Source organism: Sphaerodactylus townsendi, linkage group LG01 (genome assembly GCF_021028975.2).
Source record: "Sphaerodactylus townsendi isolate TG3544 linkage group LG01, MPM_Stown_v2.3, whole genome shotgun sequence".
Lineage (NCBI taxonomy): Eukaryota > Metazoa > Chordata > Lepidosauria > Squamata > Sphaerodactylidae > Sphaerodactylus > Sphaerodactylus townsendi.
The window spans coordinates 75,685,690-75,701,649 of NC_059425.1; the positions used below are offsets into that span (position 1 = coordinate 75,685,690).

The 15,960-nt window shown below is 40.9% G+C and overlaps 1 protein-coding gene across 1 annotated transcript in view; it reads right to left on the bottom strand.

Annotated features, from left to right (window-relative positions):
* The window catches only part of TTC27 (tetratricopeptide repeat domain 27), a 109,702-nt gene that overhangs the window by 47,655 nt on the left and 46,087 nt on the right, over nt 1-15,960 (bottom strand). Inside the window, exon 11 of the mRNA XM_048484148.1 lies at nt 8,697-8,792. Within this exon, the coding sequence (XP_048340105.1) occupies nt 8,697-8,792 (96 nt within the window). The remainder of the gene's footprint in view (nt 1-8,696; nt 8,793-15,960) is intronic.

The following is a 15,960-nucleotide window of genomic DNA, read 5'->3' on the forward strand; positions in this document are numbered from 1 at the left end:
GCTGGGCCATGCTGTGGGCTTCCCCTCTCGCCCGCCCCATTGGAGCAGGGCGGGCGCTTTCCCGGCGGCCGGCGAGGCTGAGCTGCTGGCCCCATCCTTGTCCGCCCTGCAGGCAGCAGGGTGGACGCATCCATGCGCTTCTCAGAATGAGCGGAGTAAAAGGTAAAAAAACCCAATATATACAGTGTTATCTTTATTTTAAATGTCAAAAATTATTTGCGGCTCCAAGTGTTTCTTTTCCTGTGGAAAACGGGTCCAAATGGCTCTTTGAGTGTTAAAGGTTCCCTACCCCTGGTCCAGCATGTGTTGATGTTACAATTTTGGTTTTTTATTTTTGTGAGCAGAGTTCAGCTATGTTGATTGTGTCGAATGTTTGAAGTCCAGTGCTGAAGGAAACAGGAATTTTAAGACGCCTTATGCAGCAGTTAAATAAATCAACCTTTAAAAAAATCTATTGAGCTTCAGTTAGTACTAATAATTTTCAAAATTGAAATGAGTAGAGAATAGTTATGGATTGGAGAAACTGAATTAATTCAGAACTGATTCACATATACAAACAGATGGCTTTCCCCGCTATACGCAAAATACCTCCAGGTGACCCATAGGTTATACATCTGTGTAAAGCAGGCTGATCATACAGGTACATACTGTGCCACACCAACACTTCTCTGTTTAATCTTATATCCAGAGATTATTCACTTCGTTTCTTCCCAATGGGGCCCAAAGTGACTCACATTGTTCTCTTCTCCATTTACCCAGAGATGATGAAGAGAGATTGGGGGGAGGAGTGGTTGGCCAGCTTGCACAGCTTAAATAGCCATGATCAGGAAATAAAACATTTAAAATACACTTTTTAATAACCTATTCCAGAGAATGAATTCCCAACTTTGTTACAATGCCAGCATGGTATAGTGGTTGAGAGTGGCGGACTCTAATCTGGAAAACTGGGTTTAATTTCCCACTCCTTCAAATGAAGCTTGCTAGGTGACCTTGGGCCAGTCACAGTTATCTCAGAACTCTCTCAACCTCATCTACCTCACAAGGTGCCTGCTGTGAGGAGAGGAAGGGATTGTGACTGTAAGCTGCTTTGAGACTCTTTAAGGTAGAGTAAAGTGGGGAATAAAAACCAACTCTTCTTCTACCAATGGTAAATTTTAAAAAAGCAAGTCTGAAGTAAAGTAAGGCAAAACAGAAGGGCAGGACCAAATGGGTTCACAGCACATTATTCTTTAATCTCTAAGGAAACAAGAAGATCAGAAAGGCGAATTACAGCTTTGTATCCTAATACCATCGAACAGCACAGCTAAAAAAGAGGCACTAAAGTACCCACATTGCTGTGATTTATAGGGGCATTCTGTCTTAGTCAGGCAAACATGCAAAAAACAAACTAGTCTGAAAGGAAAGTTCAGGTATAAATCTGCCCTTTCTCTGGTGCTCTTCTCTGAGAATACATGCTAGAGAACATTATAGGATTCCGATTGTCAGGCACCAAATCAGGAACCTAGTGAATCTGACATTAACTCCTAATATGACAAATCACATCACAGCTCCTGCCCTGAAAGTCAAATGAAACCATGGGATTAATTTAGTCAGACTGGCTTTGGGCTCATTCCACTTCCTCAGCCTCTCCCCTGCCTGCTCACCTACCCCCCAGCTGATTATACTGTATTATCAAATTAGTGGGGTATATATTGTCCATGTCCCAGGGTGGGGAACCAATCAGTAAGTTGAAGGCTTTCACAGCTGGATTCAACTGGTTCTGTTAGGTTTTACGGGCTGTGTGATAAGCCCCACCCGCAATACAATACTATCAACCACATCTTTGCATAACAAGTTCCACCCAAACACTTACTGCTTGGTTCCCCACCATGGGACATGGACAATATATACCCCAAACATTTCTTTCTCTCTGGATACAGTGTGTAACAGACTTCCCTGTGTGATACACCTCTGAAGATGCCAGCCACAGATGCAGGTGAGACGTTAGGAACAAGATCCACCAGACCACGGCCACACAGCTCGGAAAACCCAGAACCACCAAATAAATCCTTTCCCCAAAAAAGTCAAAACCACATATTTATGCAATGCAGTGTTAGCACTTGAGAAAGAATGCAAATCTAAAAATCAGTGGACATTAAGCATATACATATTTCAAGGTCATCTGTTACATCATCCTTACTTTCAGCCAAATATATGTATAGTTTTAGTGTTCTCATTGTGTTACATTTTAATAAGTTATATGCTGCTCTTCTTTATGATTTGTTGCCATAAATGTTTTATGAAGCCATTTGCTAGAAGAGCATTATTTTAATTAGAAGGTGTCTGAGAAAGACAACTAGATTTGTGAACCTCTAATCCATCTAATTATATAATTGAGCAGAATGTTCTTGACAATAAACCAGATAAAGTGACACACTGTGGGAGATGTAGTCCAGAGGGTGCCATTTCTCATGTACAAAGTACTTGACGGGACTACAACTCCCAGACTCCTTCTCACTCAGCCAGTAATACAGAACTTCTTAAACCTTTGGAGTCCTGACACAGCTCTCCTATTCCTTGCCTGAGCCAACTCTAAAGTAAATCAGCAGCAAGCCAGTGGCCAAGACTGAACAGACTACCCCTCTTCAGGCTGTTTGGGGAGGGAGGGGAAGGTGTTGCCAAACCCAGAATGGCGATAGCTGAGGCTGTGAGAGTGAAGCTATGGCATGGGAGGCCTCACCATGCTCAGCCAGAGCACTCCAAGTTCAGCTACCAAGAACTGGGCTGGGGGGAAGAGAGAAAGAAAGAGTGGGAAGAGGGCCAGAAAGAGAATGAGTGCTGGGAAATGCAGAAAGAGAAAGAACAGTCAATTGGCCAGAACAGTCCATTGGTTACCTACCGCAAAGGGGCCTTCTACTGGAAGGATAGCAGGACATCTTGCTGGGTGTTTTCCAACCGGATCTCAGGGAGGCAGGAACTCAAATCTTGTCACTTCCTGTGATCTGCTTGGTCGCCCATCTTGTTCCTCAGTAGACGACTGTCAAAGCAGTAAAAACCACTTCCCACATACATAACAATGGGAGAATGACCAGGAAAACTTGGAAGCGACAAGAACACAATAACAATAACTAGAACCAGAAACACGAACAATACATTTTGGTACTGTTAACAGGGCCCCTAATGAAATGAGAGGCAATAGAGTGTGGAGGATGATTGGAGACTAATGGTGATCCCAGGAAGCCCAAGATGTCCTCCTATCCTTCCAGTAGAAGGCCGCTTCATGGTAGGTAACCAATGGACCATTCTACTGGAGGCGGAGGACATCTTGCTGGGATCTCCCAGAGCAGTGTCCCTCAACGGGTGGGTCAGGATCAGTCTCCAATAATATGTTCCAGCACTCTTCTACCGAAGGTGGCTTCTGAAGCTGCCATGGAGTGAATCTTATAATGTCTGACAAATTAAGATACCAAAGACCAGGTGGCTGCCTAACAGATATTGGACAAGGAAACTTGCCTTCTGAATGCCACATTAGTGGTGGTACTGCGTGTGGAGTGGGCCATGATCCCAGTGGGTACAGGATGACTGGAAGCTTTATATGCTTCAATTTTGCAGGCCTTGATGGTATGACTAATGGCTGCTTTCGTCATTTCGCCACCCAAGTTTGAGTGTGGAATGTTGATGAAGAGACTACTTGACTTGCGTATTGATTCAGTCTGAATGATGAAGGCCTTCAGTGAACGCCTGACATCCAGGTTGCGCCAAAGTCTTTCCTTTGGATGGGATGGATTAGGACAGAAGTTGGGCACAACGATGTCCTGATTCAGATGGAAAGTAGACCTGACCTTTGGGATGAACGTAGGATCAGGTCTCAGAACCACTCTGTCCTAGTGGAATGTGAATAGGTCACTATTGACCAAGAGTGCATTCAACTCTAAACTTGTCTAGCTGAAGTGATTGCTAGAAGAAACAAGGTCTTCATCCGAAGCCATTTAAGATGTATGATCTGGACAGGCTCGAAAGGCGACTTGGTAAGAGCTCATAAGATGAGGTGCAACCTCCAAATCGGGAACCGATGGATAGCTGGGGGTTGCAGCTGTTTAACACCTTTTAGGAATCTAACTACATCCGGGTGCCTGGACACCGGGAGCCCCTGACTATGACGCCAGATGGTAGTAAGGGCTGCGATTTGATGTTTTAATATGGCACTGCGTAACCCCAATTCAAAGCCATCCTGTAAAAACATGAGAATCTGGGGAATGGTTGGAGATTCCGGATCCACCACTTTTTTCCTGCACCATCTCATGAATGACTTCCAGGAACAATCATATATATTGTTTGTTGAACTTCTATGAGAGGCTAGGAGCGTGGACGTTACTTATTCTGAATACCCCTTTTTTCTCAAAAGTCTCAGTTCAACAGCCAAGCGGTTAGTTTGAACAATTGAGGCTTTGGATGAAGAACCAGACCCTGTGACGACATGTCTAGAGGAGTTGGAAGAGTGAATCCTGGTTCCACTGCCATCTCCAAAATGGATGATAGCCAAGGGTGATGAAGCCAGAATGGCGCCACCAAGATTACATGGGCCTTCACCACCATAATCTTCCGTAGTACCTTGGGTAGAATTGGGGTCGGAGGAAATGCATAAAGCAAGGTCTTGGGCCAAGGTGATGTGAGGGCGTCCACTCCGAAGGCAGTTGGATGAGGAAATCTCGACATGAACACTGGCACCTGATGATTGGTAGCCGAGGCAAACAGGTCCACTTCGGTGTGCCGAACCTCTGGGTGAGCAGAACGAAGATGGAAGGATTGAGTTGCCATCCTACTTCCACTATCAGCTGTCAACTCAGCCAATCCTCCATGATGTTGAGGTGGCCCTGAAGTCACCGACCGGAGATGTTGTTCCGACCAAGACAGGATGTTCATCACCTCCTGGTGGAGTTGAGATGACCGGGATCCTCCCTGGTTGTTCAAGTAGGCTTTGGCCGACACATTGTGTGGATCAGAACATGAGACTCATTGACTAATGGTTTGAAGTGTTGCAGAGCCAAGTAGATGGCTCTGGTCTCTAAAAAGTTGATGGGGAGATTTGCCTGTTCCACTGACCACTGGCCTTGGATGAATTGTTCCTTCACTGTGGCCCCCCAGTCCTGTAGGCTGGCATCTGTGAATATTTCCACACAATTTAGATGAAGATACACTTTCCCCATTGCTAGGTTGTGGCAGTGAGTCCACCACTTGAGGCTGCATTTCAGGTGAGCAGGTAGCACCAATGTGCAGTCTCTCTGCTTCATAATCTGAGGTTGATATGGACGAAGGAAAAGTTGGAGCGGCCGTGCATGAAGTCTTCCCCAGTGAACCATGTCGAAGACCGACACCATCAGTCCCAGAAGGCTGGCGAGTTGCAGTAGGGAAGCTCTTTTGGTTGTAACGTTGTGATTCATGGAGCTCTGAATTCTCGCAATCTTTTCTGGGGGAACAAATAGAGCATTCATGTTGGTGTCTATGATTGCCCCCAGATGTTCCATTCGCTGAGACGGCGTCGTGTTGCTTTTGGCGAGCTTGACCAAGAACCCATACTGACAAAGGACCTCTTGAGCCTTGGTCACGTCCTTAATCTTCCCATCAACACTGAAGAAGATAAGCGAAAGCGCAGCTAAACACGTGTTGCATTCTGTGAAACTTGATTGATTTCTCAGATTGACCAATACTTGTTTCACCTCGTTATGTGGAATGAAGCGTGAGCTGGCAATTGGAAGGCAACTGAATGACAAAAGACTGATTGTTGAGCTGGCATTTAAATAGAAGGTAATTGAAAAGACAAAAGACTGATTGTTTATTGTTGGAAAGTCGCAAGCTGATTCACAGGACAGTGTAAAGGTGGACTTTTGACTGCTCATACAGGATAATTGCACTGAATATAAGGACTGATCCTTTCCTGTGAACTAAACATATGAGTGGTATCATATCCTTTACATGCATGATATAGATATTTATATTAGGATAATTATTAAGAATTAGATATGCAATAAGCAAATGACTGGTGTTAGTTCACGTAATAGATATTTATACAAGCATACATAAATGTGATCAAAGTTATACTATTGTGTTTGTGTTTGGTGTGCAATGTTGTTTTCTCACTCTTGATATACTGTCGTTGCGCACTGATTCATTCTATTTTTTTGTGCAACAGGTTTTATTGCTAATATGATTATAACGATAAGGCTCCTTAGGTTAACTTGCACAACGTTCTGAGAGCAGATTCACTCCACTGGATTTCAATATATCTTCTAAAGGTTCAGCATGGTTCAAGTTTTAATCCTTAAATCATTTGTATGAAACATAAAAAGTGAGCCACAATCATAAATTTACCCTGTGTACCTGAATTACAAAATGGTTACAGGAACACAAGTGATAACAGTTATTCTTGCATCTCAACTCTGAGACATCTGAAAGTGGCAACTGCAGGAATAAATCACCTGCATGATGCAGCCAGGCAAAAATTTCAGCTTAAGTAAACTGAAGACAATGGGTTGCATCCAACAACTATATTTCCATTAAAGTGAATGGAGTCACTGGATACAGTTCCATGAAGAGTGCTTCATGCAAATTATGTACTTTTGTCTGTAATGGAACTGTGAATAACTGTGAAAGAATTATAATTAAACTTTTCATAATTTTATTGGAACTTTTAAAAAGACAAATTATGATAAGCAAAAACTATAAGAGGAAAAGAGAAGATTCCTGATTTCCTCTGCACCAAATAGAAACAGTTAAACAATTACCATCTGCTCCCAAATTACCATTATGAAATTGTAATTCAATCGTTTATTAATTATTATTACTAATCAAGTAATAAATTGTAATTAAAGACTGCACCAACGTCTGCCCCAATGCATCAACATAACGTAACACAGTCATGATATGCTGGGAGAAAAATTTTGGGCTGCAGCTTAAATATATTAGGCTTGTTTACACCATAGGGATGACAGAATAAATTATATGTTGATGTTATTAGTTTATCGATTACATACAACATTTGTGTGTTAAGGGTCAGAGACCCATGTCCCTCACTTGAGGATTCAACACATTCAGACATGTCTGCATCCAAACTGATGGCATCTGAAGAGTGCACAAGCACATATCACAGTGGAATTATGTTAGGCTGCTGCTTAAGGAAATCAAGTTCACATGAAGGCTTTTTATCATAATAAATTAACACAAGCCCTTTACTCCATTCTGGACAAGATAGAGGGAGCATTCTAAACAAAACAGCTAAATTAGAATGGATGGAGCTGAACCAAGTACTAGTGGTTGCAAGATGGAGAAAGAGAAGGTGTTAACTGAAAGGAAGCAAGAATTCCAAAGAGTAGCAGGCCAAAAGGACCATATCAGAGTATTAGAAAGGAAGGCAGGTCCTGATCTATCTATATAACAACTTCGGATCCCTCTGAAGTCTGTCTCTAAAAGATAGCATAAAGTCCTCCACTTCCAACAAAAACAAAATAAAAACGTCTTTTTTTTCTTAATGGTGATAGGTTGTTGGTATACTCACAAGGTCCCCTATGTCCTCCTTCATGTAAAGCATGATTGACAACTTTCTGGTAGCCTTCATCTATATTCCAGATGGCTATGGGATCTGAATGCAGGTGTCTGCACCTGTGGAAATTTGTTTCCTCCTCTCAATTTGGGATTTAACCATGATTAAGAATTCCAATTTAAAAGAAGGACAAACTTCAGGCATTTGTATTTGGATGCCACAGTAAATTGTTATCTGACTGGAGTTTTCCAAATCAGGAAGCTTACCACCATTCTCCATGGGAAAAGGGAGATTACCTATTGTGGAGAAATAATTCTTGACAGATTTAATTGTTTGCATGAAACAATTATGAGGCTGAATATCAGAAAAAAATCTGAAACATCAATGCTGCTTAGGGGCATAACATTGCAATCAAGATTAATAATATTTTTCTGTTGCTCAGAAAATTGGTTTGGCCTGAAAAGCTATGCTGACAGAAATTACACTTGGTTTTCAGTACTGGAAAGATTATTGAGATAATTAACAAGGAACAAAGAAGGTAAACAATGCTAATTATGTAATATCATTTATGTGTCAGAGAACAAAGCACACATTGGAAAGGTAGAGTCAGAAAAATCTTACGTAGCAGGCTCCTATCATCCAAGACTTTTGTGGTTATATAGCATGATTGAATAATATTGTTAAATCAAGGTTTGAAATCTTTACTGCTTAATAACTCTTTGAGTATGCATTAAGGAAAATATGTATTTAAAAGTATTCCTCATTGTTGTAAAGGAGCTAATTTCAGATGCTCATTCATTTAGGTTAATACTACAGGAAAAAATGGGGGGAAAGGATTTAATACTAGAAGAAATACACTAATTTCCCGTCTGCAACGTTTTTTTTAAATTGTACAAAATGATACACTTGAACCAACATAAATCCTACTTCAAGTCATATGCCAGTGTTATTTTATACCTGTATAAAATGTGAAGGAATTTGGCAACTATTAAAAAGGTTCATATGTTCACAAACTGATACTTTCTTGAGGATAATGCTACAAAACAGTGGAGGGGGGGTTCTAATACTGAAAGAAATGCACTTGTTTCCCCCTCTGCATCATTTTAAACAAATTTACAAGATGAAATGCTAAAATCAACATGAACCCAACTTCCAGTTATATACCAGTGTAATTTTGTACCTGTATAGCCCAGCGTGGAGGAACTTGACAACTATAAAGAAGTTTCATACGTTCACAAACTGATGTTTTCTTGTCTTCAAATTGATCTGCGAGAGCCTTGAAAATACCAAAAATATTTTAAGTTGCCTCAAGAATATTTCACTGAGAGGCAGGGCACACATATCCCAAATAAATACATAAATAGAAAAATAAATTTAACAGAACTAGGTAGGCACTAGGACTCAAACGGAGCATAACTAAAACAAGACAGTTCAGCATGCAATGGATGAAGTCACAATTCTACTTTGATCTTTACATGGAAAAGAGTATAGCAGTGGAACAAAACAAAACACGCTTGGCTGAATAAAGTTCAAAAGGTTTGTGAAATAAGCCATTTCACATATATCAAAACAGATAGAACTGAAGAATTTGTTGCCTTAAAGAGCAGCCGATAAGTCCTAGCTCTATACTGTAACATGATGAGTAATAAAAGGAACATAATTGTCTCTTTGGCTTGTCACATGAACTGCTTATTGATGAACTTCATATTCAACATTTACATAATCATTAATTAAAACAGCAGCTTAAAAGGATACAATTTATTTCTGTTTTTCAATGAAGAATGTGTGCGTTTGCATTCAAAAGCCTGTTTGAATACCTGCAAGACATTTCTGTTTAAGCAAAGCACACTGCAACTGCAAGCCTACCAGTAACCATTTTTAAACCTTCTAATGAAGGTTTTGGCAGCTACCGGTAACTATATTAGTTTTTTAAAATTCAAAACAATTTAAGAACAACCTAAAACAATAGCCACTCCATTCCAATCACACAATTACAAGGGTTTTTTTTAAAAGGTACAAAGGGATAGGAAAGTTGCCATTTATGCAATGCAACTCTGCCTGCACTGAAAGGGATACAAGTCCCAACACTTAACTGAATCTGAGAAAAGATTAATTAGCTCCACAAAGGTGGACCACAACACATCACTCACACCATCAGAATTGTCATCCAGCATCACATGAATTATCTTCCCTAAACTACTTCACACAGCCAACAGACAGCCTGTCAGTAGAGATGGCTACTTCTGGAGTAGAGACAGCTACTTCTGGAGGCTTATGCAGTTGCGTTTCAGCCTGTTGATGACAACCTACTCCAAAGCCTCAAACATTGATGTTCCACAACCTTAGATAGATATGACAAAGCACTGCAAATTAAACATAGTTTTGAGTAACACTACATGCTAAATTCCATGCTAATGACTCAGATTCTCTGACCATAACCTTCTGAACGCAGTCCTAAAAAAGAGTGAAATGATTCAAGTGCTTTCCCTCTAGATCTTTACATCATTCTCCAAGTGCTGCCACAAGCATGTTAAAGGCAGCCAAATTAATAATTTGGCATTCGCCCTGTCAATCTAGAAACAGAGATCATCCAGAGCAACCAAGGCAATCAAGAATAGGTGAGTCTTTCAGGAAACTCTGGAGCTGCTTTGCCTTCACTCTCCCAATTATCTACCCTAGGAAGATGCCAGTTTGAAGCTACAATAATATAATTGGCCACATTTGTTTGATCCAAAAAGATATTTTTTTTAAAAATTAGCTAATTACAGTCTCCTCCTCAATAAGACAAGCATTTACAACAGCAATTAAAGGTTTTCTGCAAGATTTTATCAGTCAAGAAAGGCCACTGTCAGCTTTACATTAATAGTACAATTGTCTGGCTGTCTAGATAAAATGTTTGGTCTAGGTAAGTAGAAACTACTTTATAAGAATGAGGATGCTATTACAAAGCAAAACAACACTGAAAAGAAATGTATTCCACTTCTAAATTATAAGTGCAAAAAGATTAAATGCTCCCTTGCTATAAATGAATGTAATCAACCAGAACGGCCTCTGCAGTGTACTACAGATGAAGTACTTTCAAGGGTATTCCAAATATGTCACAGATAAATATGCCAGAAGTCTGAGAACAACATTCCTTTGTAGACAGTTGGCCTGCAAATTTAAAATTAGTGTTTCATACAAATCTGGAGAAACATAGTTTTATTTCAGTGACTGACTCAAAGCTGATTTGAATTTAGTGCAAATGTTATTCAGGGCTCAGATTAACTACAGAGAATTTTAAGCAGTGATTTGGCAATCATGAAAGTGGCTAGACTGACTGACCTAGAGACTGAAGTCCTTTAATTATATCTAGAGCAGACAGAACACAAGTAGAGAATAATCTTCATCCCCCCTCCCCCTCCCCCTGAATAAAGGACATCAATTATTTTCTGGAGGCTGCATCTCTAAATTGTTGTAGTTTAATCTCTGCCATCACACAGAATGTGTTTTTTATGGATTCAACTAAAGGTAACAAATTGGAGTTTTTGTTAGAAACCTATGTGCCTCTCCCCCCGTCACATTATTCAAGGAGGTGTCTAATGGATTATTCCGTTTTTAAATAGAAGATTGAGTTACAGGATGAGCTACTACCTCAAACAAGCCCAGTGGTCAATTCCAGAGGGCTCTTTGGGAAAAAAATAACAAAACAAGGAATGCATTATTCTACCAAAAAAATTATTATAAACAATTTAATGGTATTGTTTCATTTAATTTATTAAATTTAGATCCTGACCTATGCTCTGAAAGCTTTTCACAACTTAGTAGCAAACACAATCCAATAAAAATATTACAATTAAAAATACAAGTAACCAGGAACGCTTCAGCCAGCTTTCTAAAAATTGGAAGGTATCTTACTTGGCAAACCATTCTAAAGATGACAGATCCACAGCCCAGGGGCTAATGTTGAAGAGGTCATCATGCTCCCTGTTATTTTTTTGCCATTTGTAAGGTGAGGCATCCAGATCAGCACCCTCTTACTCATGAGGGGTGGCATGAAAGGGAGGGGGAGGGGGGCCCGGCATCTGGACATGGCCCACCCTTCCTAGAGGAGGGAGGGGTGGCCAGGGAAGGGAAGTGAGGGAGGGGAGAGAGTGAGGAGTGGAATCAAGGGAGGGGGAGGGAGCCCGGCATCTGGACATGGCCCACCCACCCTAGCGGAAGGAGGAGTGGCCAGGGAAGGGGAGGGAGGGAGGGAGGGGTGGCATGCATTAGCCAAGAAGAGTTAGAAAGCCACAATGTCCTCTAACGCCATTTCCCCACGTTGAAAATATACCTGTTTGGCTCGGTTCCATAAAGTCCTGTACCTTTTTATCCCAGTCTCTCCCTCTCCACTGCAGCCCATGACTGTGGAGGGCTCAAGTTAATACTAGGATCAAAACCTCCACATCCCTTTCCATGAGCCCGCAATCTACTCTGTGGCTCTTTTCTTCCTCATTCCGATTGGCTGTTGTTTGGGCGCAAGAGTGTGAACGAGCATCCTTTTTTATATATACCGTTACGGCTGCATAGCTGCAAAGAATAGAGCGTCCCCTGTCCTCTGATGAGGTGCATTATAAAGCCGCAAGGCATTGGGGAAACTGTTGGCGATTTTTTTTCTTTGCACAATTGTTGCTTCGTAGCCATGCAGAGAACACAAAAAAAAAAAAAGTGCATCCCAGCTTGCCTGGAGTCCACCGTTCTGAGCATGCCCAGTCCACTGCGTTCTGATTGGCTGTTGTGTTTAGAGTGGCAGCTTGAATGAACTGTCGGGCAAATGGGGCGGGAAAAATAAACCTGGTTAGTCTCCCCATGAAACCAGCCTTGGCCCGAGATTATCAAAAAGATCTACCTTCCGGGTGATTTTTGAAAATCCTGCAATGAGGAGGATAGTGCGGAGCAGGGCCAGAACAGAGCCGATTTTGGCCCGGGGGCCGTGGGGAGTCCTCACACAAACTGAGATATCTAAGGTAACAACCCCAGGATATTTTCCCCGTGGCCCTAATCTCAGCCAGAGACCCAATTTACAAAAATCTATCCTGGGACATGAAGGGTAAAAGACAAAACAGTGTACTGAAACATTTCAGAGTTTCAAATCTTTTTCAATGAAACTGCTATTCTTAGAGCACAATTTAAATCCTTTTTTGTTGTTAGCAATCAACCACTGTAATCAAATATTTCTACACCTAAATGTATCATGGTAGGGATGGGAAGCTGCTCCTACTTCCCATCTGCGGTAACTCTAGAATTGGGGATCAAGAAAAATAACTCGCTGTTAAGAGTAATTGATGGAATCAAAACTGCAGAGCAATACTAACGTTTGCATTCACATTTCTTTGTACAGATAACTGTGGAAACATTCAGAGATCTCTTAGTAGAGTGGGGTTTGAGAACTCCTGTATTTGATGCTTAATAAATAAGGTAAATTTAGCTTTCCAGCCTTTAAAAAGTCCTCTCTTTTCTGTGCCCTATGTTGCGCATGGCAGATTACAATATCTTATCTACAGATGTTATATTACTATAATTCTGAAGCATTTATTTAAAGCTGTTCACTTTGAAAACAGCAGAATCCAAGGTTATTAGGAAACATTTGGCATAACATGTCAACCCCTCTAATCAAAGCAGTCAGGACAAAGACATAACCAGACTTCCAAAATTCACTGGAGGGCAAAATATTGACTTTTTTGGGCTGACTCTCCAACTGAAATGAAACAATTTGATAGAAGAAAGGACATAAAAGTACTAAGCTATTTTGTTAATGGGTGGGATTTAATTCCTGGCTGATAACATGAATACAAGAGAAATAGTGATGAAAACTACCCAAAATAGACCACAGAATATGGCATAATGAAAAGTAAATCTTATCTCTTGGTGATTCTCTTGCTAGGCAGGAAACATGTGTGTACATTAGATACAATGATCCCTGAAACATTTTCCTATTCACTTCTCCATTTTCATTTTATTTTTATAATTGCATTATTCTTTTTATACAAAGTTATGAAAAATAAAGTCTTATCTGTTTCTACCCCTCCCAATCAAGTCCTCACATTTATGAACTACATTGAGATTTAAAGCAATAAAAATCTATATGTATTAAAGACCCAGCATCTGAGGAAAACTTCCTCAGGGATGTATTACCACATAAAGGGAGGGAGACACATCTGTCTCATTAACAACGAAGAATGCATGACACTGTGTGCTGTGGGGAACTATTAATACAGAGAAAATGACTCACATGCAATATAAGCCAGTCATCAAATATCATAAAGGCCTGCATACATTCTGCAGTGATGCTAAACCACACACAGCCAAAACTTTGAATTTCCAAACAAGCTAAACATATGTATATATTTTCGCAGAAATGATAAGAATTAGAATTAATTTACGAGCACCTCTGACCTCTGCACTATAGAATTACTTCCCACCACTGCAGGGGCTACCTGCACAGAATCTCACCATACATTCCTTACAGCTACAGCTCAGCATTTAACATATGAGAACTAGCTGGGTACTTATTCCAAAGGTCATCAATGGAATTCCATAAATCAGATGAGGTAATGGTATCTGCCACATGATATTTTATAAAAGCAGCCTCATTGAAACTTACTAAAATTACAAATGTGAATGGCACAGACCACCTACTTAGAAAACAGCGAGTAAGAAAAAAAAGCCAGAAGATAGTCTAAATGCTGCATACTAAGGTTAAAAAGAGCCTGCTGGGATTCAGGTGAACTTGTCTAGGGTTATATTAATCTGGCCAACATTGGACTCAAAACGAACAGGCTTCTCCTCTGCCAATGACAGAATATTTTAAAAAACTGAAATCAGTACCCATATGCAAATCTTTCAATATGCCTTTCAAAAAAAAATTAAAATGCAAAGACAAACCTTTTGTATTGTGATTTAAACAGAACAACACAATCTGTACTAGAAGTGTATTTGTATGTATAAATGTATTTGATGTTGTGCCAGATAGCATTTTATTGCTTTGTGTCTCAACCTTGATATCATATCAGGAAGAAGTGCATATTCGACTGGAGTTTAAATCAAGGTGATTTAATAAATCATGAGAAAAACAATTCAAATCAGTTTCATATTTTGAAATTACAGTATTATTAATCTCCTACCTGTAAATTTACGGGGTAATCTAGAGCTCTAAAGTCTGGAATGACAAGGAGAAGTTCTCTCTTCTTTCTCTACATGGTATAACTCTTAACACCACATAAAAATTTCCTCTAGGAGTCAAATTTGTTAGGGTGAAAGGTGTAGCTTAGTCATCTAACCTGTGTTAATTTTCTGTATGAAGGGAGTTTATTACTCCAAATATGGGAGCATTCACTTCTGGTATCAGAACTAGGTATAAGGAAGGACACTTAAAGCAATTGAGTGACTCAACAACAGGGCTAGATTTTCACCTTTCTTAAGGGCCTTTTTAACTTAAATTAAAAATCTTCTCCCCCCAGACCAAGTCCCACTCTCTACAACACTCATCTTAGTAGCTGGCAAAGGCTGTTCCTTAATGCTAGACACCTTGGCTTCCAAAGGCCTAATCTCACCACCTCCAACATGATGACTACTTCACTGCAACCAAACTGACACTTCTCAGTGAGTCCTGCTTCATGTAACTTCTGCAACACAACACACAGATGTTCAAGATGCTCTTCCCAAGTAGAAGACACAATAGCCGCATCATCCTGAGAAGCATTAGCAAAAGAAAGTCCGCCCAATACTCTACCCATTACCCTCTGAAAAGTCTTACTAGCCTCATTCAACTCAAACCGCATAGCCAAAAATGCCTGAGTGGACAGACAAGGCTTGTTCTGCCAGAAGCTTCTGGGGTCAATCTAAAACTGAAATAAACATAGCTCCTGTTAACTGTTCAACTAACTGAACAACCTTTGGAGCAGGATAGGTATCCAACTGAGTCACTTTATTAAGTCTTCTAAAATCAACACTGTCAGGTCCAACCACCCCAGCCTCGCATCCGGAGCTAAAGTCAACCCTCCTTTCCCTGCATAGGAGCTGGTCTGCTCGTCCTCACTCGTGTTAGTATGAGAATGGCATAGCCCAGGTATCTTATTCAGTCACAGGGCAAGAGCCTAAACAGCTGTCCCTATGTCTGGTCCTCCTCACCCCTCTTCCGAGTGTCCACTTCCCACTGCGCTGGCCCTATCTGGACCTGCGCCTTGGCGCTACCCTTGCGTTTCCTCTGCCTCTTCCACTTGTTCCTTCCTATCACCTTCTCTCCCTTCCTTCCTCTCCTCTCTTACACACACATCACACCACCATTCCTCCTCCTTTTCTCTCCCTCCCCCCTCCCTAATAGGTCCTCCCTGTCTCGCCTCCCAGGCCTTGCTCTCAGCCCATCCACCGGCTGCTCAACCCAGCACTCTGCCCCTCGGGGCATGCCAGGTCAGGCAGGCCCG